The sequence below is a fragment of the Lycorma delicatula genome, chromosome 4 (assembly GCF_047948215.1).
Source record: "Lycorma delicatula isolate Av1 chromosome 4, ASM4794821v1, whole genome shotgun sequence".
NCBI classification, from domain to species: Eukaryota; Metazoa; Arthropoda; class Insecta; order Hemiptera; family Fulgoridae; genus Lycorma; species Lycorma delicatula.
This window is the reverse complement of record NC_134458.1, coordinates 214,245,769-214,272,670: the sequence shown is the minus strand read 5'-3', so window position 1 is coordinate 214,272,670 and position 26,902 is coordinate 214,245,769. Positions and strand designations below refer to the sequence as shown.

The following is a 26,902-nucleotide window of genomic DNA, read 5'->3' as shown; positions in this document are numbered from 1 at the left end:
ATCGGATGTAGGAAAACAATTGAATATACAAAATAAAAATAACCCAATATCCAAAATGAAAAAATCTGGAACCAACTGTTAATAACTGAATTGTGGTGTTTTAAACTATTTAAGTAACGTAAGTTACTGTTTACGTCCTTTATACATTAGGCATTTTCGTAGACAAAAAATGAACTTTAAATTATAGTGAACAATATTGGTATTTCATTCTACAAACATACTGCTAAATATGTCTTCAAGTTATTTAAAAAGAACAAATATAAAAAATATATACGAAATTACATTTTCAGGATTAACGCAATGTTGCGTTATTTTACATTATCCTCGTTACTCTTATAGACCAGGTTAATTTAGTTACTATTTCATTCATGTAGATGGTGTCCGCATCGCGAAGAATAAGTATTGGCGGTCATGCGCTCTGTGAGCAGCCTTGTAAATCGTGTTAGCAGACTGGTGCCGCAATGTACAACGGAGAGGGATTTAATATTTTCACTTTTCATTGCCCGTCGTTATTTGTGTACCAGCAGTTGAATGATAGTGATGTCGTCTAGGCTGTTACTAGTGTAAATTTGTTGCAAGTGCATTTTATAATTTTAACTTTCTGATTAAATTTTATAGAATGCTAATTCAGTGTTTAACATATCACACTACAATGTAATGGATGACTTCGACCACGGGTTATTTCTACAATTAAAATTGTTGAAGTTTGGCCTATCGATAATTAGGCCCTTGTGGTTTTTTTGAAGTGTGTGAGTTTTAGGGCTGAATTTTTGTTTACCGGTGTTTTAGTTATTTTATTCAGAGTGATTTGATCTATAGGTATAATTTTACTTTGAATAAGACTGATGTGTTTATCGACGTGTGACATTTTTTAATTTGTATTTTATTGTAGTGTAGTCTGTCGGACTCGCTTAAATTCTCGGAATGCCTGGAAGTAGGGCTAGTAATGATCCAGAATTGAAGTCGCCACGGGAAAGTGGTGAGGATTCCGAGGATGAAAGCGAAATTTTAGAAGAAAGTCCTTGTGGTCGATGGCTTAAACGACGAGAAGAGGTAATTTGAAATATTTCTCTAATTTCCTTTTGTTGTAAAATTTGTAGTGCTGGTTTTCGTTTCAGCGTAGCTTTTTTTGATAGATTCAAATGATTCCCGTTACCGAATGGTAGAATAAATCCGTAAACGTAAAAATTGTATTGAGGCTGCGAAACTAACCTTTCTCAAATCTACGAGTTTTTATCGTGTTATTACCTGATTTGAGCCTCATTGTACCAAATGTAACGCTCTTACGTTAATTATAATATATTACGTGGCGATTCATAATTAGTATTATTTATAGGTTCTTATAAATTTAATCTGTGACAAAAAGTAATAGAAATACACACTTTAATGTCAGGTTGGTTTATAGGAAAAACTAGTTTTTCCGATCTTGCAATATTACATATTGTGTGTAATACTTATTTACAAAAAGGTTCTTAATAAAGAGTTACGTTCGCATTTTTTCAAGGTTTATTGTATGTTCTATTAATACAACTGTTGTCTAATAAAATTATAAAAATAACTTTGTTTTGTTTGTACAAATTACACGCGTGTGTGTTTTAAAATTATGTTTTAGTCTGTTGCTTATTATCTTTACTAAAAAATTGCTTCTTAATTATAGCTATAAAAAAATGGTCAGGTAACTTTTATCATTTTAATTAGTTGTCTATTAACTTTTATTATATTCACAAATAACCACTGAATATTTCGTTATACTTTATTCACAGAAGGTGATGTCGGTAATAAATTTATAAAAAGATATTGATTCTTGATGTATATCTTTATTAAGAGGACTATTAAATTTACTTTTTTCAATTTTATTAGATTGATTAAATTTTAGTTGAGATATGTGTTTCTCATTCATAAAAGAATATTTTATTGTATATCCTGTCATGTTATTTTATGTCAGTAAACTTGAAACTTGATTCCAATAGAGAGTAAGTTTAAATGTGGTTCTTTTAAATATGAAGTTGTCTAAAATATTTTATATGTTACACGATCGTTTTGATAAACAGAAATAATAACGTAAACAGATTATTTTCAAATGTTAACTAAAAATTGACAATTGAAATTATGTATTTGTCATACATAACACAATTTTTTTTCTAAAGAACTTGTTAATCTTTGCCAAATTAGTGCAGTATTTGTCAATGTGATTAGAATTGTGCATATTCTGTAGATAATCACATCCTTCTTCTCTTATATGCATTGTTAGATATAGTGGAAATATTTTACCTGAAAGGTGAATTGGTGGACTACTATGAAATTTAGATAATTATGGAAGCATTTATGATTAACTGAACAAGGCTGTGGGTTATTTTATTTGAAGATAATTTTTTTGCTGTGATATAACAATATGTTTTTGTTTTTTACATATGGGATAAATCATTTTTCTTTCATTAAAAATAGTGTGCCCAGTTGTATTTTAATAGATCACAAATTTATTGGTATTAGTTTAGTAGTAAATGTAAACTATTAAGTAAGGATCTATTCAAAATAAATTTACTAGATTCAGAGATAAAATATGGAGTTAAATTTTATTATTTTATTTGCTATACTTCTTTCTTTTTCCTGTTTAGCCTCTGGTAACTACCGTTTAGATAATTCTTCAGAGGATGAATGAGGATGATATGTATGAGTGTAAATTAAGTGTAATCTTGTACATTCTCAGTTCGACCATTCCTGAAATGTGTGGTTAATTGAAACCCAACCACCAAAGAACACCGGTATCCACAATCTAGTATTCAAATCCGTGTAAAAATAACTGGCTTTACTAGGACTTTATTTGCTATACTGCCACTTGTAAAGTGTCTGGCATTTATACCATTCTACCTTCACATTTATTTTATATATATGTTTATTTCTAACCTTGTTTTCATTATTTTAGCATGCGAAAACAATTTTAAAAGTCTCATTTACCTAGTATGACCTTACTTAGCCTTCAGATTCATTGCTGTATTGTATTAAGGTCAGGTTGAGATTTCCTTCCTTAAAAATTAATTCTTACAAGTATTCTAAACAAGTATCTTATTAGTAGTATATAATTTTTTAATGTTTTTTATTTATGTAAGATAGACATAAGAGGGTAATTGTGATGTAATTTGAGTAGGCATTAAGAAAATCTTTTTCGTTATGTTACTGTGACCTGGTAAAGACATGTATGTCTTTAAAGACATACATGTCTTCTGTCTAAAGAAGTATGTAGTTTGTATGGCCTGTCTTGTACCTACTTAATTTAGTATTCCTAAAATGATGTAAAAAAATAAACCACCTTGTTTATTTTATAACTAAACATTTTATAAAATTTTTTCCTAACGTGGGATTAAATTTGTGAGAAGTTTTTATGCATCTGACCCTTGTTAGTATTTAAAGTTTTGTAATTTTTTTAATATCTTTATTCTGATTCATTATTATATTTGCATGGTTGTGTGCGATATGTTTACATGGTTTTTGTAGTTATTTATATTTTCTGTTTTTGTAGTTTTGTTTTATAAAAGCACTCATTTACATTATTTGAGTGATGCTTAAAATAATCAGTTTAGTATAACTTAAAAACAGTACTTTTTTACTAAAAAAAAAATTATAATTATTATTATTATTATCATCCTTATTATATTATTATTTCTTATGTACAAATTTTAAAAGTTTAAAACAAATTGTTTAATTATAATACACATGGTTTTTTTTCTAGTCATTGTTTAACCCTTTTTTAAAACTGTTTTATATTGTTTGTATAAATTATAGAAATTTTTATAAGGTTTTTTTGTAATTTTAAAATATTTATTATTGGCTTGAAAAAAAATGGCTACCAAATCAGAAAGATTTATAATTGAGGTTAGTTTAGATTCATCATAAAATTTATATAACTTTAAGAGAAGTATTGATTAAGTTTGGTGTCTGTTGTTTTTATATTTTTTCTGAATTGTAATGTTGGCACAATTTTTTGCATATCATTTTATTACATTTTGTTTTTTTTAATGAATTAATTGGTTTCCAGATTATTATAAAAAAAAGAAGAAAATGCTATAATTAAAATATTCACAGCAGCATATTTAAAAGCAGTTTTAATAAAGAGTAAAAAGAGATAAATTATATTTAGTTGTGGAGTGTATTAAAATTCAATTATTTTTATTTAAATAAACTATTTATAGAATATCTCCATTATAAAAATTTGATTATAGCAGCATGGTCAGTCTTTTAAGTTTAATATGCAATTACAGATTATTATTAATTAGCTTGAATTTTATATAAGTAATTTTGTATAAATTTTTCACCATGTAGCTGTATTTTTTTAACCTTATTAATCTTACAAGATTTATTTTAATGCAAAGTTAGGCAAAAGTATGACAACAATGTTTTTTTTTTAACCATGGTTGGTTAAAATAAACAAGGTTGTTTAGTTTTTTATATTTTAGTATAAAGTTACTACTTACAAAGATGTCTAGAAACTGCCTTTGTTCTATTTTGTGAAGGAAAAATATAATATTCCTAAAAATTAGATTTATTATGAAGGGATTCTTTTTATTATGGCTGCTAGCATTTAATTTATTTTTTGTAATTGTCCTCATTGATAATAGCCATTAATTGATAAAATGTTTTAGAGTCTTGTACAGTCCCAAGGTAATAATTGCTGAGACATTTCTGTTAATTGAAGCCAAATTTCATTAATATTGGCATTCAAGTTAAAAATAACTACGGGTTTTGATAAATTTGGCCATTAACACTGCAGTATCATTTAACAGCTAAATCAGGAGTATTTTTTCCCTAATAAGTTTGAAATGGAATATTTTTCAAACTTGAAAACGATTGCTATTTTCATGAGTGACAAGACAGTTCTAGTCAAGATTCTGTAGTACTGATTAACAATTCTAGATTATGTATTAAAGACTTTTTTTAATGATAAACAAGCTTTTCTGGTTTCTGAAGGACAGCTGTTGGTTGTTGTAAGGGCATTTTGTAGGGCATGTTGTAGGCATTTCTGTTGTAGGGCAGTTGTGTTTATTCTTCCTTAATTCAAATGATAAAGTGTAACAACCACAGTAACTTAATACTTGTGTGTTATGTGATACTGTTTTATACATGATATAAAGGAAAATATAGGTGTTTTTGTTATAAAAAAACATCCGTATGTGCATTTTTATGTAATATAACTAGTTTTTTTTCTAGATTGTTTCGAATATTGTGAAAGTTTGAATCTGAGAATGTGAGAATATCAAAATTATAAGCAGAAAATATTGTGGTAGTTATATTTTTCAAAAATTAAAAATTTCTTTACAAATTACTATTAAATTTCAAATGAAAGTGTTAATGAGAATAAATTCAGAGAAGGATTGATTTATTTCTAGGGGAAACAAATGTAGAAGACTAATGGGAAGATAATTAAATGTAAAAGAAAGAATGACATGTGAATACAATATACCAAAAATTATAGAATTTCACTAATTTGGGAGTAAAATTAGAAAGGATGAAAGAAATAAAGCTTACTATGTTAATACATTCAAAATTTATTTATGCAGAAAAAAAATCTGCTACTATCTAATGCAGATCTAAGAACAGAAAGATTTTCTTTAAAATATTTATTTGGAGTGTGGCACTTAATGGTAATGAAACTTATACAGCGGGAAGAATGGAAGTATGGTGTTCCAGGAAGATGACAAAAATTGGGTTGTTTGAAATATATTAAATTAAAATTAGAGGTATTAAAATTAATGGGGGAGAAGTCTGTGATAGAATTTTCTAAAGGAGGTAACTAGTTTGTTGGGTCGTACATTAAAACTTCATTGTTGTACATTCAAGTCGTACATTAAGTTAAATTTGGTGGTCAAGAGATATGTAGAGGAAGACAAAGATTGGAATGTATAAGATAAGCAGCTGGGGATGTAAATTATGTCGGGATTAAAACTTAGTGCGCAACAAAATGGAATAGGGAATAGAATCAAACCATTCAAATAACATTTTTTTTGTTTAGCCGAGGATGATTTGTATGAATGTAAATGAAGTGTAGTCTTGTACAGTCTCAGGTCGACCAATCCTTAGATGTTTGGTGGATTGAAACCCAACCACCAAAGAACAGTGGTATCCATGATCTAATATTCAAATCTGTATAAAAGTAACTGATTTTACTAGAATTTGAACCTTAGAATTCTGATGACACCTCTCAAAAAAAGAAGAAAAAGTTTTTAATTAATTTGTCTGTAAAGCAGCAATTAAGTTCTGATTATTTTATCAAGCTCAGTAAAATTACACGGGCTTGTTTCCAGGTCACAAATTTTGCTTCTTCTCAACTTCAGCATGGTGAACTGTTAGAATTTCTCTTCACTGGAACCTAGTTTTGTAACTCGGTGATACTAATCAGACAGATGAACAAGGAAAGATTTTATAAACATTTGCATCTTCTCATAACTAATTCCTACTTTACCATTTAAAAGTTAAAATAGCTTTTAGCTATACTAAAGAGAGTTGAGAAAATTTGTAATCAAGATTGTAAAGCTTTTTACAGGCCATTGAACCTGATTTTGGATGACATGGAACTTTTTAAGCGTGCGTTTAATTTTTTAAATAAGTTTATAATCTATAAGGAAAGTTATAGATTTTATGTGAAATGAAGAATGTTACATGAAACGTTTCTGACAAAGAATTAAAATTGTGGTATAGACAAAGTACTTTTTTTTAAAATAGCATGATTTGTAATGCCGAAACTGTATATTTTGTACTATTTATTTAACCATTTATTTGCTTTTCTCTCATTTTGGAAATAACTAATTTTTTTGTTAGTACTCATATTTCTTTATTACTATTATTAAATTTTCCATGTTGGAAATCTAAGGTGCAATTTTAAAGAAATTGTACATTTCAGGTGCTACTTGTTAGCAGTTATATATTTCTACCTTGAATTTACATAATAGCTTATCCAAAGTTTATCAGTTTTGGTAAAGTATAGTGTCATATCTGTGATATTTTCATTTATATAGCACGGATTGGCATTGACTTCTGATGTATTTATTTATAGGTAATAAATACCGTTTTCGTTATAATACGTGGACATTTGATTGATTAAATGTCAGATATAGAATCTGTGTTTGTATTTTATTAAAATAGTGTTTTGTATATTGGAATTGTTTTAATGTATAAGTTTTAAAATAACATTAAGTATTATATATTATTTAACATTTGTTAATTGCTGCTCTTATCATATGGTGTATATATTTTTAGTTTTTAGGTACGTTTTCACACAAGAAAGGAGTTTGTCAACTTAAATGCTTGTCAATTTTAAGTTTTAAATTGATTTGTGTAATGTCTCTTTAAGATTTTGTCAATTTTTCAGATTAAGATGAGTTTAATTATGCCTGAAATGTTTGTAGCAAATTAAAATGACATTTTCATTCTGAATTTTTGCCCCTGTAGCGCTGTTACAATTTCTTTTTGCACCTGTATTACGATTTTTTTCAATATTAAAGTTCTTATTGTCATTATTATAAATAATAATAAAAAGTACAGTGAGTACAGCCACTCATTCGAAAAATTTGTACGAGTAGATTTTGATTCTGGAACTTTATTATTAGAATACTCTTATCATTCATTAATAATCTATGATTATCTTTTTGTATACCTGTAAAATGTGCATAAATTTAAAAATAATTAAAACAGAAGTATATTTTTTAAAACTTAAAAAATACCATCTATGAATTATTCCAGCCTTCTTTTGCATAGGATTACATATTGCTTGAATATCATTAACATAAGATTGTCTGAAGGTTAGAAAATATTGAATATATTGGTCTTTAATTAATTTTGAGCTGATTACAAAGTGACTCATATCAACAAATATCCAGCATGCTGTATTGTTGTGTGACTATTAGTGTTGGTTTATTGGTTAATTGAATACAGAAAGCTTGGCATCTCAGATTAGATTTTTGATAGATTTGATAATTTTTATTTTCTTGGATAGGAAACAAGAAACTTTGGTCAGAACACACACACGCATTATATGTATATATACGCACAGGTCACACCTAACTAAAGACCAGTCATAAAATGGTGGCTGTTTGGCCATCAGATGATGCTACAGATTGAATCAGCAAAGTTGATCAATCCTCTATAGTGCTTTTCAAGGAGAAAGGAATAAAGAATAAGGAATTGGGATGAAAGGGAAAAGGGCTAGTTCATCCACTCAGGGTAGTCTATTATTGTTATTCTTGTCCAATTGATAACCAGCAGTTCTGTAAAATAGTGCTATGATCTTTTATTTAAACAAATTTTGTTGGGTTTCTTACTTTTTATTTGTATTAAAGTAATATCTACTGCTGTACAAGTATAATACATTGGGCATGGTAGTTTGGTTGACATGGTAATACTATATTACTTAACATTTTTAGTTATTCTAGTTTTGGTATTCACCATCATAATTATCATTGTTACGCTTATTGTGCATTATATTTAAAATTAATTTTATATTTCCCATTAAAAATATTTTATCAATGATGTTTTGAATATGTAACATTGATCAGTGATTCACATTTTTAAAGTTTTCTTTTCATAGTCAGAAAAACGTTTAGAGTATTTTTAGCAGATAACTTGATTTGTTATCAAGTGATTAGAAGAGGTGTTTATATAAAAAGTTTTTCTGTGTGTGTATATATAAACTTTTTATATAAACACCTCTTCTAATCACTTGATAACAAATCAAGTTATCTGATATTATATATATATAATAAATAGTTTTTTTTTACAGATTTACCCATGTATCTTTTTAAAAAAAAATTATGAGCAAATAATCAGTATATTTAAAAAAATAATTATCTGGGCAGTAAGCACAGTGCTTGATCTAAATATAAACATTTTATAATTATGGAATAGATTTCAAACTATCAAATTACAAGTATCGGTTACCAAATATTGTAATCCTTAATATATATTGTTAAGATTGTGGGATTAAGCTCGGTTGTAGGACCATAATGATTTGAATGAAAAAAAATTAAATCTGTTTAATGACTTTTTGTTTAGAAAATTTACCAGAATGTTAATAGCAGAGATTGCGATCTTTGCTGATAAAGTGATAATTTTTTTTAGAAACAAAGCCCAAGTTGGTTCATAAGCAGTTCCCCCGCCCCCTCTGATTGATTGCACCAAGGATTAACTGGTTCTACTGGCCCCAGAATTTACAATATGAATGTAGTTAGTGAAACCAATGGTCAAAGAAATAAAAAAGGAATGAGAAATGGTCAAGTAAGGGGGCCTTTGGAGGAACCATAGCATGAGAAAATAAATTTCGTAGGAAGCTCAGGCCCTATTTAGGCGGTGTGTGTGATCATCCTGTGTTAACAATTATATAGGAAACTGAGGATTTCTATTCGGTTATGAACAACATATGGATCAAAATTTTTCATTGGATGAGTTAAATATAAATTGAGAAATTGTTTTTTTCTCCGGAAATGAAAGAGCCATTCAAGAAATTGTGCAGGGTTCCTAAAGGAACAATCTCAACCAATCCTGGAATCGGTGTGGCTTGTTCAGTCGATAAAATCTATCTGAAATAATATTTTTTATCCATCCCTGCTAGTAATCACTTCTTTCTCTAGTAACAAAAAAAAATTATTTTGGTGTCCTTACCTTTTGTAGAGTAAAAAAATTACTTTTTGTAACAAATGTATTATAAATTAAATTGAAATTTTTTCTTAAACAATTTTTTTTTTCAATTTATTCATACACTGAATTGGAATAGTTATAACATGTAGCCACTTAATCAATTTGAGTAAAAGTGATAGAAATTGTCTTAGTTACCCATTTTTTGTCAACTAGTTGTTTCTTTTGAGGTTGTTTTGTCTATTTTAGTATTATAATGACTGCTGATAATTACTACAATTATAAGTAATATAATAATAGTATATAAGCTTTATCTATGAAATGAATCATAAGGAAAAGAATTACAATGCTGCTGCTGTTATTATTGTTAATCATTTTTACTTAAGATCTGTAATCTTTTTTTATGTACATTTATCATTCTGTCATCGTTGTTTTATTATTATAGTTATCAATAATAATATATTATTATTTACATAATGATTTAATATGTCTATTAACATGTAATATGCAGGCTAGTATGATAAAGAATTGTTCTGAATAAATGATAATGGACCAAACTGATGGAAGTCCTATTATTATTGCTTCTAATAACATGTTTTTTATGTTGTATCTGTGTACCTTTTTCCTTGCTTCTTTATTTTTTTATCACTTCATGTTTTTATCTGTAGTTATATACATCTATTGATTACAGAGTTAATCTGAGTAGGTTGATTTTATAGAAAATTTTAAATGATGAGGAAAAACTATATTCTGTCAGTTTACTTACAGATTGTTTGATGTGCACTAAGTCTTAGTAAATTTTACTTTTTTTTAAGAAGTCTGATAGTGAAGGAAATTAATTTTTTTTTTTAAATATGTTGTATGTGGAAATTATTTATCTCCCTTCTACAAGAAGAGAGAAGGAGTTATGTTCAAATTTAAAAAAAAAATTGGCAATCTTAAAAGTTGTTCCAAAAGTCATTGTCCGTTTGAAATTTTTTGCCGATATCCATCCGTAGCCTTTGTTTTTGTAATTTTTTAGTATTTTAAAGATTGGGGGGTTCATTTGATTTTTGGTTTATTGTGCAGCCACTACAAAAAAGTCCTTCGTTTGATTCGCAGCATTTACAGTTTCTGGCACCTTCATTGTGGACCTAATGGAATTAACATCAATTGCAGAACCTAACATAGGGATATGGTAAAGTAAAGGGGTTGATAAGACAGTTACACTGAGGACCACACTACAAGATTCCCTACAGAATTAAAGCGTATTCCCCCTCTCCACCTTACCAACAATCTAGAGGAGATCCATTTATGATTACCAATTTTGAGTTCCCAGGCACCAAATGTAGCTTTCCTGATTTGTATTAAAGAGCCATTCAAGAAAAGGTAAAGAGTTCCTAAAACAACTATCTTACCCTCCTCGAGAGTTATATGGTGTGTGTAAAAGTATCAGACTGAACTACAGATGTACAACCAGACCATACTACTAGTAAATCCTGAAAATAAAAGTTATGTAAAACAAAACTATTTTATCTGGAGCTTGGTCAGATCATCTGTTCAAAATTCAGGGAAAATAATTAAAATCAGGGAATATTTCCTACAAGAGTTGTAGACTATTCTGTGCTTCTTAATATCATTTGGGTGGTTTTTACTCTACTCTCATTTCATTATAAATGAACTTACATTAATTACCATAACTATTTCAATTATTGTTTATGAAATGCAGAGTATTATTAAAAATACTATGTTTTAAGCAACATAAAGATTGTTTTTTTTTTAGATTTTCTCAGATTTATTATAAATCCTCCAAATTATTATTATTTTTTTTTACTCAATATTTATGCTGCTGTTAATTATTTTTTATTATATTATCTTACAAGTCGTAAGCCTAAAATTATATTTTGATTGTTGTTATCAAGATGGGCAATTTCACCCTTTAGGTGTGGCTTGTTTAATACACAGTCAGTATGTATTTAAAATAATTACAAAATACTTACGTTTTAAACCGTAGCCAGACATCAATTAATTACTGAAAAGTAGTGATATTAACCCTCATTTTATTTTTACTTGAACCTTTTGCATTCTGTTCAGCTATTCCAGGGCTTGTAAGTGACTAAATTAGAAAAGTAGTCGATTTGATGTGCGTATAATCATAGCAGATTTACCAAACTTTTATAAAAATCATCATATTACTGGATGGAGAGTTTTGTTATTCTAAAGTTTTATGGTGTGATTTTATACATTATTACTTAATAGGACGTAATAGATTCTTGCTATACACAGTTGTAGTTCACTGTTTTTGAATTGTGCTCGTTTAATTTAATATAAAGTAATTATATCTAATAATCTTGTAGGTATTGTTTCCTAGAAATTTTTGCTCTAGATAACTATTAAAATTATCGTGTGGGTGAGGTATTTCAAGGAGATTAGTTATAGTAATTAAATGAATCATCGTCTCAAAAGTCTAAGATGAATCATACAATTGTAATAATTAATTATGCATACTATAATTCTAGTATTCGATGTACTTAGTAACCGTTTTTAAAAAATTTCACCTTTTATCTGCATTAAGCAAGTACTCTGTGATGGCATCATTTCCTGTACAATTATATGATTGATTTACATTTATTTTCTCACTCTTTTTTCTAAAATTTATTGTGTATTTTTTTAATAAAATAATTAGATAATAATGTAAAATGTTTACATAATTTTATTATACTGTCATAAATCCTAACTGCATGTAACTCTTCAGTATTGACAATTATTAGCTGTTATATTAATTTTGCTTGATTTCACAACTTTAAAATACTTTAATTATTCTGGTAGCAAGTTTTTTAACTGGAATATTAAAAACAGACATACAGTCATCATTAGTGTATGCAGGGAAATTAATAACGGCAATATAAACTTCTCTGTAAGAAATGTTTCAACATTTATGAAGGAATATAGACAAATTAAAAATGTGTGTTTGTGAATGTCTATGGAGTGTAATTCATTTGCATTTAAAGTTGGGAGCACACAGACTCTTACATAAAAAACTCAAACATTACTTATACATTTATATGGAAGATAAGTGAAATCGGTTTAAAAAAATGTCAAGCTTTCAAAGATTAATATTTTTTTTTAGAAAACTATGAGGAATAATTTATCATCTTAAAATGTGTTGACTATTTGCAAATAACCAAATTTCTATAAACATTTAAATATATTTTATTTTTTCAATATCTTGTTTTTTTTATTAAATGTAAATCGACTTAAATTTTAAAATTACTTACCAAAAAATGTAGTACAAAATTTTATCATAATATTAAAAAGTAAAATATTTTCAATACAAATAGCGTTACATACTGGTGTCACATAAATGGCGTTACATAAATGTGTCTTGAGTTTCATTAGTTGCTGATTTAAAAAAAAATCAAATATTTGTCTTTTAAATGAATATCCAAAAATAAAAAAAAACATGACTATTTTCGGGATGGGGCCACTACCCCACCGTGATTAATCCCACTCCTCCACTAATTTTACGGTTCTACTACTTCTGTTTTACTTTTCTTTTACTTATTTTTGTTAGTTTTCATTTAATTTATAACCTTTTTCCTTACATTATAGTATTGTCAATGGTTTTAATTTTTCTATTTGCGTTTCTTCTTTTATTGTTTTTTAGTTTCTTTACTTCTTTTTAAACTACTGCCCGAAAATGTTCTTTTATTTATAAAATATTTTTGTTTAAGGTTTTTTCTTAGTTTTCTTTTAATAAAGCCTCCTTGCAAGTCCAACTTCTTGTTTCTCTTTGTTTTAAAATCTTGTTTTTTACAATTTAAGTGTTAACTTAATAAACCTTTTTTGATAAGTTTTGTTTGTTGTTTCCTGTAAACTAGACTGATATTTAAATCGTCTGCGTAGGTATTTTCCTTTTTTTATGGCTTTTTATTTAATTACAGAAACTCTTTTTTCTTTTTATGTAAACTGCAAACTTGTAAGCTTTGTTACGCTGAACTTGAGTAAGTTATTAGTTTTTAAGCGAGGTATAGTAAATGTACTCCTATCAGATATACGAATAGAAGTGAATTTTAAAATAACATGACGCACCGTTACAGATTAAACATTGCTAAATAAAATTTCTAATTTTATTGCTTTGTTAAATTTTTTATTTAGTTATTATGTAATAAAAAAAATATGGCAATATTATGGAATATGTGAGCGCATGAATATTCCCTACTAAGTCAAAACAGTGTATATAACTCATTGTTTCAAAATAGAAAGAGACACATTTACTTGTAGATTTACACTAGGTCTCATGTTTCATTTGTCATTTTATAGTTATTGAAACAGATAAAAAACGATTATTTTTTGAAAAGATGGATTTATAATAGCTTTGAAATTCCTAGCAAGTGATCAGATATATAGTACTATCAAAGTGATGCAAAATATTGCTGAAAAATGATTTGTTTTTATACCTTCATCACGACCAAATAAATATAAAAAAGCTTAGTTTCCAATTACGTTACTTTCCAATTCAATGCGATGATGATTCTGGAATCGGCATCAAGTCGTCTTCACTTTTTTGATCGGCTGTAATTAGTTGTTCTCTGCTTACCGTTTAGATAATTCTTCAGAGGATGAACGAGAATGATATGTATGAGTGTAAATGAAGTGTAGTCTTGTAAATTCTTGTGTGGTTAATTGAAACCCAACCACCAGAGAACACCGGTATCCACAATCTAGTATTCAAATCCATGTAAAAATATCTGGCTTTACTAGGACTTAAACGCTGTAACTCTCGCCTTCCAAATCAGCTGATTTGGGAAGACGCGTTAACCACTAGACCAACCCGGTGGGTTTCGCCATATAAACCTGGATATAATGATCGGTACAGTTTTGTTCAGTCATGTATTGTTAACTTTTAGCTTCATCGTTTAACTTCAGTAATATTTTTAAAGTCCGTATTAATATTTATCGGATTTCACTATCAAAATTCATAAAGTTTTCTTATAATACATTAAAATATATTTATTTAGTTGTTTGTCATGAATGTTAATGTTTTTGAAAAGATCAAATTCTAAAGAAATTTTTACGAGCAGTAAAAGTAGATTCATGTTTCAGTTGTTAAACGGTCATCATCAGTATTTGCAGGGAAATTAATGACACCGATGTAAAGATCCTGATCGGCGGCCATTTTGTTTTGAGTTTAAACAGGTTAGACTGTAGTTAAACTACCTTTCCACTTTCAACTTTGACTACGTTAAGCAGTTTTGTTTTTTTTAGTTTTTTTTTTTTTTTCAAGTAATCGTAGACGTTATGTTTATTTGTTACGATCTTTATTATAATTTGAATTTCTGGTAATACAAATTTTTTATTTTTGTACTATATGATTTTAATTAAAAGTATTTTATTACTATATCTTTTTTATCCCATAATTGCCCGTGTGTTTTTTAGTTTTAAGGTTTTGCCTTGTATGAGTTTGGTTTAATATTTTAACGATAAAAGTAATTTTTCATAAATTTTAAAGAATAGAGATATAAGTCGACTATACAGTTTTAACTTTCTGTTCCAAAGGTCATTATTTGAAAAACAGACAGATTACTTTCTTATTAATCTAATTTATTACTCATTTATAGAATATGTAGTTATTGTATATATGGTGATTTACTCGGTAAATAATTATGATAAAATTCGATTAATTGTATAATACTATCTTCATTCGTTTGAATTATGTATAAAAGTTGTGTTTTATAGCTCTGACTTTCTAATTCAAAGGTTACTGATCTTATTTTTACTATATCCTGTGTCATATAGGGTCAGATTTCCATGTTAATTTTTGTTTGCCATTCCTCTTTATTTTGGACTTTCTTACTTTAAACCTGGCGCTTTCTTTTTCTCTCAGGTCCTCTGCTAACTTATATTTCTCTATTAATCTGGGTCTTTCTATCTCTTTTCTCCATCATTTCCAATCTTTTAGTGTTAGTTTCCAACATACTTCTTTGCTTGTTACACATCTCGATCGTCTTGACATTCTTGCAGCCTTTCTGCTCATAGGATCCGCATTGGCCATTGCTCTAATGCATTGATTCTCAAACTTTTTTGCCCACCGCTCACATTGAGAATCAAGAATTTTCTAGCGCTCCCAAACATTTTTAAACTTCCAACTATTAAAAATAATTGCGATCGCAATTATTGTTTTTAAACGTGGCGTATCTTGTTTCTGAGTTGAAACTTACATTTTAAATGAGAGCAGTTAAAACACATATTTAATCGTATTTGGAAATATTCTTATTAAAATTGCTTTCAAAAAAATTACAAATGTATCTATATAATAATAAAACAACAATAGGATTGCATATTCAATTTAACAATACAATAATGAAAACAAAGGTTTAAGTTGAAAAATTACACTTACATTAATGCGAAGGATAAATCTGATGTGCTTTAACGAGTTTGCAGCTGAAAACAGCTGCAAGTCGCCGCGTTCGGTAACATGCAGCCGATTTCTCTTTTTGGCTAGTAACTTTGCTACAGCACTAAATCCACGTTCAGACAAATGCGACGGTGGGAATACTATCAGAAGACGTAGTAATCCATGTACAGTTGCGGGATTGGCTTTTGCAGCTAAAATTCTCGGTAGCCATTCTTGAATTTTATTTCCATCTCTTCGTTTGTTGTCAGTTCTATTAGTTGTTCTTCTAACTGGGATGATTCTGCTGTGTGTTGGCATTTGAAAAAGAATCCAACACCCAGTCTGGTATGTCCACATTTTAAATGTCCTGTAATCGTTTTTTGAAGTCACCGTGGAGATGGAAGTTATTAAATTCATGTCTGCTAATATTTCTTTTGTGTAATAGCAGTTTGACTATCAAAGCAGCAACGACATTTTTTGTTTTAATCAAGTTCAAATCGTCGCCTTGAAGCTGTAGATTAACATCATTAAACAATTTATATAGGTCTGTCAAATACGCATTATCATTCTTTGATGTAATGAGGTTGTCACGCACTTCTGTGTCTTTTTTTACAGGAACTGTATCACAGAGTCAAACAGATTGTAAAATCGAGTCAGACAAGTACCTTTTGATAGCCAGCGCACTTCCGTGTGAAGCAGCAAGCGGTTGAAATCTTCATTGGCAACGCAAAGCTTACTAAATAATCTGTCATTTAGCGAGTTGCTTCTGATTTTATTAACTGTTCTGATAACTTGTTATAGTGATGTATGCAGGCGTTCACTCAGGTTTCTCGCAACTAAATGTTGGCGATAAATAACGCACTGTACAACAAGCACGTCTGGAACTTTATTTTTAACGCCATGTACGCCATGAAGCCTTTGTGATGCCCTGTCATAGCCGGAGCGCAATCGGTAGCAATTTGCGTAATATTCTTCAAAAGGATCTCCTGTTTTGTGACGTATTATCTAAGGTTTCTCCCTTTGCATCTGTCTCTAAATTTCTAGCAAATAATAGTTCTTGAAATATTTTCTCATCTTTGATAAACCTCACGTATGACAACAACGCTTCATTAAAGTGGACTCGTCCGACTGAATTGAAAATCGGCAAGTCTAGATGATTGCGTTCAACGGTTCTTCGATGTTTTTAGCCGCTTATCAATTCGTCTTTGCACACAACTATTGCCCGTAGGAATTATTCGGATAATATCTGCCTATTTATATTCATTACTCGCTCATTCATTTTATTAGCATTCTTGCCTCCATCATGTGGCAGATCCAGTCTGTCTCATAGTAGTTTATTTATTAGTAAACTGAATGCTTCAAACGTCGTCCTGTTATTTTAATTTTACCCAAATAACCGATCTTGTAGGTGGGTCCAGGATGTAAGTTGACAGTTTCAGTTATGCTATTTTTTTATTTTTTATTGAATAAACTAATATATGATTGTGTGCAACTTAAACATTTTATTTAGTATTTAAGATAATATATGTTACATAGGCACCAGTTTATTGTTTGAAACATTTTTTAACGAATTTCTTTCGTCCAGTTGTTTTAATTCCAAGTTATATTGTTTCACCTTTCTGAATACTTTACGTGCCGTGAGGTTGATTTTGTTGTTCTCTTTTTGTTATACTTTGGCTTTGTGTAAAGTTAGCTAAACAGTAGGTAGCATTGTGATTTCTAAATCTGTATATATTTTTGATTAATTTTGTAAGAAAAGTCTGGGCGACATCGTTGTGTAGTCTTAATAAACTTAATACCATCGGTATGCCCGTACCCTTTCAAATGTAATCTGCAGCTAGCATTATTTAATATTAGTATTATATAAGAACGGGTTTATCGGAATGTGGATGTATTTAAATAAAACTAGATATTTTAATAAATAATTAACGGTTTGGATCGATTGTCCTAAGAGAAATTTGGTTTAAAACGATAAAAAGTTAATCGGTTGAATAACGAGATGAGAATTTTATTATTTAATAAAATTTTCAAAGGATGAGTAAAATAAGGAGGTCGTAAAAAAGTTCTGAACAAATTTGTACAGAAAATAATATACCTGTATGAAACGGATTTAGTAATTATGAAAAGTTAAAGTGCGTGTACAAACAGACAAGGTTTTCTGCTGAAAACCCTTGCAGCTAGGAATGGGTACATGGACAAACAGTTCTAGAAATTTAGTTTTGCAGGAGAATATTAACTTTATGCCGGTTGTTTTCAAGATGAATTATAAAAGAGAATTTTGTAATATAATTTAGAATATAATGTAGAGGGTAAAAACTAATAAATTAGGAAGATAAAACAAATTACTATGGGTGCGCAGAATTTAGCACTTATATTGAAGGTTTTTGTGATTTAAATTGTTGTTAAGGCTCTTGTTGACCTATGAAGCTCATTTATTTTAAAACGACTAATTCTCTGCAGAGTTAATCTACCTTGTTCTTAGTTTTTTCTTCTAAAGTATTGCAAAAGATGCATTTTTAACTGTAACTTAACGCTTGTAGGAACCAAAATGAACGCGATTAACATTCGTGGAAGTAAATAGTCGTTCTGAAGAGTAACAAGCATGATGCGCCAGGTTTTGTAATAAAAGTGAGGAGGGAAAAGATTTCCAGTCGCCTTCCTGTTTACCCTAAATGTAATGTCGTGCGCCAGACACATGTGCTATAAAGACTGACTTATATAATGTACATTATTTGTCCTGTCGTAAGAAGGCTAAGACAGATTGTACAAAGAAATCTATTAATATACCTGTTTCTATGGGAACAGAAGTGTTTATATAAACTTTCTCCACGATGTAGTAGAAATTGCTATTTTTTCTGTTAATATTTATTATTTGTGAATTAGATTTTTCATGGACTAGTATATTACTACTTCCACACTTTAAAAAAATTGTTTTTATGGTGACTTACCTTTTCTATATCAAGAATAATTTTAAGTGATTTATCACGTTAGTAATATATATATATATCTCATATGTTTTGATTTATTTTAACTTTACATGTAGGTTCTTTTGTCTGCTACCATTTTTTTTTCTGGCTCCATTGTTTGTAAAATGTCTGTTTTCTTGTCTTTTATGGTTGGTTGTTTGTTTTCCGTATACATTTAAGCTGTATTGCTTTCGTAACGTTAATAAGTATACATCTGTTCAGCTTGTATTAGTTTCGGCTTATTCCTTTTCAATACGTTACATATGTTCTTTAATATGTTTTGTTATTTTTTCCGCAAAGTTATCTCTTATGTTATTTTTAATTTGCTTTAAATAATAGCGGATTAAAAAAATAAAATTTAGCGGTTGAAATATCAATTTTTCTAACGTAATTATATTGTTTAATGCAAGAGTTTTTTACCAAATTTTCAAATCCGAATTATCAGGCTTTAATTTAATAAAACATGTAAAAGGAGTAATAATAATGTATAATAAAAAAAAAAATTAATGCTAAATATTTTGAAACCTGCTACACTGCCCCGATTTTATAAAAACCTTTATCTTCCGGACGAATGATCAGAATTCCCAACCACCAAACGCAGAGGAAATAGAATAAATATTAAATTCACTTAAAGATAATAAAAAAACATCTGTAAGGACAGTGTAATTGTAGAAATGCTGAAATATGCAAGCGACGAACTACGCGAAAAACCAGAAGCAATCTTTAAACAAATTAAGGAAACAGAAAAAAATTCAGAAATTGTAAAAACGCTTAATACATCATCTCCACAAAAAAAGAAATAAGAAAAACATAAACGACTACAGAGAGACGTCGCTGATGTTAGTCCGGTACAAAATTTTGTTCAAAACATTAAACAAAATACAGCCGACGATAGAAACTGAAAATACCGAAGCGGATGTAGACTTCGAAGAACTTGAAAAGAAAGACGATTTAAAACAAATCTGATAACACAAAATTAAAGATCAGAAATTAGTAAAAAAATTTGTAGATTTTAGAAAACCTGTGTACGACTCCTATACACTATTTGAAGTCCCTGAATTTAAAGTAGACCTCCAAAAAAGTAGACATTACAAAAGAAACGTTAACAAACACAAATCAAAAGGAAATTTTTAGGAGAACTTTCAGAACCATTCGAAATTAAAAACTAGTCACAGAATTTGTTACAAATTCTCTTTAATTGCACCCTAAATAACTTTTCTTTTTTTTGAGATTGGGAGAAAAACTTAAAAAAGGGACGTATTACTTAAAAAAATAAAAATGGACGCAAGACTTAAAATTCATAAATACAGACCTATTAGGTTTCGCAGGATATTACGGTTTTATCAAAAGATATAGGCTAAGCATTCAAAAAGCTAGATGAATGCGCTAGTAAAATTGGTCAACAAATTTCTCTGGAAAAACAACGAGTGGTTTTGCAGTGACAAATAAAATAAAATTCAAACCGTTAAAATTTCCGAAAATAAAGAAATAACAGACTCCAAAAATTTAAATATCTGGAAATATCGTACCAAATGTAATCGAAAAAAAGGTATGAAAAGCAGAATACAAAAAATTGAAATCACCTATCGTTTCACGAAGAACATTTACAACAAAAAATTTCTGTCATATAATTTAAAGCATTATAAAAACTCTGGTTCTACCAGAAGCAGTATATGGTGCTGAATGTTTACAGCTGAAATAACAAAAGTAAAGAAAAGAAAAATATATGGAGCAAAATATGAAAATCGCATTTAAAAATTGTAAAGTGAAAAATAAATTAAAAAAGATACAGAAAAAATCGGGTATTTAATTCGAAAAAAGAATATTTGATCTTTACGAAAACAGAACCGCAAAGATCATACGGTTTAAAGAAATAGAAAAAGATTTAAAAACGAAGATTTGATTGAAGACAGAAGAATTTAAAAAATTGATAGAAGAATCTTAAGTTGCCAGAGAGATAAAAGAAGGTACGCACTTGAATAGGTGAACGGAAGAACATCGCTTGTCGGGTTTACTAAGAAAGTGAAGAATGAAGTGTGGTGCATTTAATCGTACAAGTGATACCTTCATTCAGTGAAATTAAATTACATCGTGGGGGTCTTAAATTTCATCATCAGGCAACCTTGTTCTAAGATTAGAACAGTTCTCGACGAATAAGTATTACTTGTAACATCTTCGTTCAAAACTGGTTAAAAGTGACTGTATTTTTAATTGAATTTGAACGTTAGCTTGAAGAATCAATCGAGCTTTTATTTTTATCATGTTTGTTTGCGTTTTTTGAAATATTAATATCCATTTTTCCCTCCTTTATAACATATTTATTTCTCATTGTAACACTTATTAAATTTTTTTATCGATTTATAAACCGATGTATAAAAATACACTATGTTACATATGGAATTTTATGTTTCTATATTGTTTATCTGTCATTATTTTTTTTGATTAAAGTCCAGTTTAATTTCATTAATTTATATTAAAAATTATTAATAGTATTAAAGTATTTGAAATAATTGATATTATACGATAAATTGTTTAATGAATTATATAATTTCAGATCGAATTGTAATTTTATTTGTTCGTTTATTAATAGTTTGTTTTTATATATATTATAAAGTACCAGTAATAATGATAAATTGTTAGTCATGCGTCTTTTTTATTATTATTTTTTAAATCGGTTGTTTTAATTGTACTTTATTTGTTGTAATTGTTTTATTTTTAAGATAATTACTAAAAATTATCGTTGTAACTTATTGATGTGTATTTATTATAGTTTTTTATGTCATAATGTTTTCTTCTGTTTGCCTTTTTGTGACTTTGTAAAATATTGTTAAACTTGCTGGATAATTTTCTGTAATAGATATTTTTCCTCGGATAAATGTTTCCCTTTTCCGTGGATAAATGTCTGCGGCTTGTCAGAACCAGTTTGTTGAGGCAATATTTGATTACGTTAAAGCAGATTATAGTAATAAAATTAGTGTAATGTAGTTACTAGTATTTAAGTAGTATTAAGTTTTTATTGTAACTTTTAGTTTTTGTTTTTATTCTGATGATGGCGTAAAAACCGAAAGCGGTTGTTTTATTTTTCATATTGTTCATCATAGCTTTACTATTATTATATTAATTTTATCGATTCGTTATTTATGTTGTGTTTTTAAATGTTATTTATTTAAAATATAGCCGTACAGTCTTTTTTAATTAATTACTGGGCGGATAAGAAAGGACATAACCTTAAATTACCTGTTACAAACAATATGAAACCAAATAATTTTAGTTAACGCCTCCCAAGTTTTTGTTTTATTTTTAAATTTAATTATCGTCATTTATTTAATTTGTTTTTATTTATTCAGAAGTTTGTTGTAATTCTGTCTGATCAATATTTAAACATTTTTTTTTATCGTATACTAATTATTTTAAATATCTTATTACTATTAGTTTTTTTTTAATATAATTAACAAGATTATACTAGACCTTAATCTAAAAAATAATTATAAAGACGAACAATATAGAAATATAAAATTCTGCGTTTAATATATTTACACATTAGTTTATAAATCGATACAAAAAGCCGTTTAAAAAATAAGATCTTTCCAAGTATTTTTAATCCTTGGAAGTAGTATATTTGAAACTACTCCTGACGTGATTTATACGATTTATAGTTTTATTTGAGTAAAATAGTTATTCTATTTTCCCTGGAAACAGTACAGTACTTCTTCAAGTAAAAAATCACATGTATTAAGGATGACATAATGGTTATAGGTGAATTGACATTAAAGATACAATCGGGTTACGAAATTACATTTGTTATTCTCAAGAGTAACTAGAATTATGCCGGGTTTATTACATAAATTTAGAAAAGAAGTGGTTTCCAGTCAGCCTTATTTTTTGAGCCGAATTCGGTTTTGCATCCTTTGTCCTATCCTATCGGTTGTGATCCTTCATCCTGTACATCACAAGTGGTGGCTGAACGTTGGGAGCTCTCAGGAAAAAATTAGCTGTTGTCTCTTGAAACTCAGTTCATTTATGTGCGTCGCTGCTGCAAGAAAAACAGAGGTAAATGGTGTACTCAAGCAAGCCTATTAATTACTTAAAATAAAATTAGAATAAAATTATTTTTATAAACATCTATGCATTCATTAGACAGTCGGGAAGTTGTATTTAATACTAATTTGAACGCTTATTCTGATTTAATTTTAATTATGGAATTTTGTAATTTTTTTTTAATTCGGAAATTTGCAGGAATTTGAGGATAAGTACGTTTTAAAAAATTATTGCATTTTATTTTCTCATTCTTCACGTCTTACCGATATTCTCATAGATATTTTTTTTTAATATTGGACAATCGCCACTATAATTTGTATTCCTGTATCTTATATTGTTATGGAGGAAGGAGAATGAGGAGAGTATGTGACTGGGCGAGAGAGATAGATAGATAATGTGTAATAAAAATGAGGAAGGAACTATTTAATATTAATGGTAAGTAGTCGAGTACACAAGAATGACACTATATGGAAAGAGTATGGTGGGGATAAATGACCTTGAAGTGTCAATCAGGGTCGTGAGCTAGCTCCTCTGTATATATACATTTATGTATATATGCTTTGTATGTATGTATAAATATGTGTACTAGGTACCAGATACAGAGAACTGGTCGATCCAATAATAGAACGGACCGGTTTCAACCGACACGACTGAGAGTCGCTTGTGTGTGTGAGTTTGTACTTTAAATGTGTCTGTATATCTTCAAAGAATAATGTGTACGTGTGTGGTTGTGGTACGCTGTCCTACCACCATCGCCTCCGGTCCTTTAGAGAACCGACCTCACCGGCTGTCGTTTCTTTTCTACTTTCTGACTCATGGAAACGGTACGCAAGGCTGGTGACTTTAAATTTTATTTCCAGTTTATCATTATAAATTAACTGGATAAAAACGAACAGTTTATACATGGCAAGTGAAACTTTTCGAGCGATTCTTCTTTATATGGTTTTTTTTTTATTGATTTTTGTTGTTCACTTTATATATATATATATATATATATATATATATATAAAATACATAATTTTTTTCGTTTAAAATTGTTTGATATTTATATAAAAAAAAGGAGTTAAAATGTTTTACTTTATATAATACTTAGCTAACAAACCACGAGGTTGCTTTTAGGAAATTGATATAAGTTTAGTTATTTGTACGTTCGTTAGCCAAAAGAATGGTTTAATGTAGCCATTGTTACCATCAGGAGTCGCAAAGTTTAAGCAGCATTAAGGAGGAGTTTTTTGCCAAAGGTTATGGGGTATAGTCTATTTTCATTTCGTACAAAAATATTGTGGACTAATACATTACCTACTTAAAAGTTACGCTACAGAATTAATTTCTAACTCGTCCCTCTTTTATTCATTGTTTTTTTAGTAAATACTGAGGTTTGCACGTCAGGTATTCGATGGAAACATCTATTACATAGTTTTTCCTATACTGTATTCAAGTAGTCGTTCTGTTCTACGATTAATGGTGTGAAACCTCCGCTTATATTCTACGGCAAACATATTGTGTAAGCATGCACTGCTGTCACGAGTCTTTTACGAATGGTGAAAAATATAGTTTCACCTTTCATTCGTTTGTTGTTTTCCCAACACAAATCGTGCTGAAATTATGATTCTATCAACGGTCGCTTCGTTCGTTTAATTGATGCATAATACTGCATATAAATAAATGTAACGCAAAATAAATTAGCTGTGAAATTTCATTTAAATAAATCTCTTAAAATCGAATACGCGGGTGAGAATCTGAATATTTCCTTTTACATGATAACTGAATATCCCGTTAACTGATGCAAATAAAAATACAATACTCTTCGTACCTCGTATCGCTCAAGTTTACATTTCTAATCTGTACGCAACTATAACGTGCTGATCTCCCTTGAGATGATCGACCATGCGTCCAAAGTAAGTATTTGTCAAAGTAACAAAGAAGAAAAACCCGCTATTAAAAGTTAACGGATCTTGTATATTTCTGTTTAAATGTGAAGTAATATTTATTTAATGTAAAAAAGTGATAATTGTACAATGAAATTAAGGTTATGATGATGTATGTTTTTATGTTACCTAGATTAATTAGTTCACTTCGTTCGCTTATGTTGGTTTTACTAACTGTTAATTAAGAAAATATATTTATAATCGAGCCGATATAATTAAGCATTACTACTGAATATAAAATTTTGAGTAAAATCAGTTTCTTGTTCAGAAATGTACGTTTATTGATGAAATTAAAAAATGTACGTTTTTTATGAAGTTAAATAAATCATGAATCAAATCCCGTTCGTAACACCAGAAAAATTTATATTGATGCTATGCGGAATTCAATTGGTACAGGAGTAGATAAAATTTATACATATTCGTAGCTCCCATGGGAGATTCTTGGACTAACCGACCTTTTTCTTTCTTTCTTTTTTTATCCTTATTTATGAAAGCCTTTTTTTGTTGTTTGTTAAAAAATTCTAAAAGGCACTCTCGGAGGCCGTGCGTAAAAACGGGGTAAGTTATTAACAAGTTGATTCTCTTTAACGAAGTTAATCGATGTATTAATGTTAGTGGAAATGATGTGAGCGCGCGCGCGTTTGTGCGGCATTTCATCATACCTACATGGTATACTTTAATGTCTACCTTTGTAATGAGGGTGGAATGTACAGTTCTCAGAAGAGTTAAAAATATAATAAGCTTGTGCGCGGTAATCTAGTCCATTCATCCATCGTCTGATAAAAGGCTGCGAGATAAATTGTTACCAGCATAGTTTACTTGTTTACCGCTAGGAAAGTCGTAAACATCTCTAACCTACCGCACTTCTTTATCGTATCGGTTCGTTCGGCTTATAATTAAATTTAAATTGTGATGTGCTCTGGCGCGTTTATTTATTACCTTATTACCGTCCACATTGTAAGTGCTGGATTTAATGGTTCATACAGGTATAACAGAGTAACGCTTATTACTGTCCGTAAAAAATCATTCTCAATATTTTTTTAAATTTCTCACCGTTTTGACGTCTCTGAATCCAAAATTATAACGCGCACCAAAATATACTTCATTGATCGAAAATAAAAGTAATAAAAAATAAAATCTGCTCGTAAAAGTATACTACGGGTTCCATTTTTAACAGAAATCAGGAAAATACGGCGATGTTCATTATTGAACTCTTTTTTTGTTAACCTTTGAAAAGAGAATTCTAATCTTCGACTAAGCAGTATTATTATACTTATTAAACAAACAATCGCCCCGAACAATGAAAACGTTTTTTCAGTTTTGCAATCTCATAACGGTTTTTTTTATAAAACAAGTCGCATAAATGGTAAGGAGATATTTTGAAACTGCTAAATTTTCTTTTAACTATTCAAAAAAAAAATTTTATTTACGTCGGTAGATAAAATTCTATCTCTTGCGACATACATTGCGCCATAAAAAATCTAAATTTTTCACTATTAAAAAATTTAATTGTTCAATCCGTAGTGTCATTTAAATTCTTTTATTAACCTGTTACCATTATTGTGACTTTAGAGCAAGTTTTGTTTGTGTGCGCTTTAAAGTTTACAGAAGAGAACAACTTATCAAATTGGCGAGAGTTGAGGAGGTCATCTTTCAGGAGATTAATTCTGTTAAGTTTTTAAAAAATCAGAAGAGGGGTGGGACATATTGGAGTGTTAATCTTTAAGGGCTGGATTAATAAAAGTATTCATTGATCGAACCCCACGAGTGAAGGGGGTTTACGGTTGGTATTCAATATAATCGTAGCGTAGTTACTACGTATTGTGATAAAGTGATATTTTAGTAAAGAATTAAACACAGCTGCTTCTGTAAACCTTTCCCGTATCCCCTCATAGTTTGACCAAATGGATTGGAATTCGAGCAGATAATTATTCTGAGTAAATCTGCCATAAGAATTTTCAGTGTAGAGTATGTTG

At 28.9% G+C, this 26,902-nt stretch overlaps 1 protein-coding gene across 1 annotated transcript in view; it reads left to right on the top strand.

The window, feature by feature from the left end:
• The first annotated feature begins 460 nt into the window (after positions 1–460).
• The window catches only part of Madm (MLF1-adaptor molecule), a 423,601-nt gene continuing 397,159 nt past the window's right edge, over positions 461–26,902 (top strand). The window contains exon 1 of the mRNA XM_075365168.1: positions 461–1,053. Coding sequence (XP_075221283.1) covers positions 925–1,053 — 129 coding nt within the window. The 5' untranslated portion in view covers positions 461–924. The remainder of the gene's footprint in view (positions 1,054–26,902) is intronic.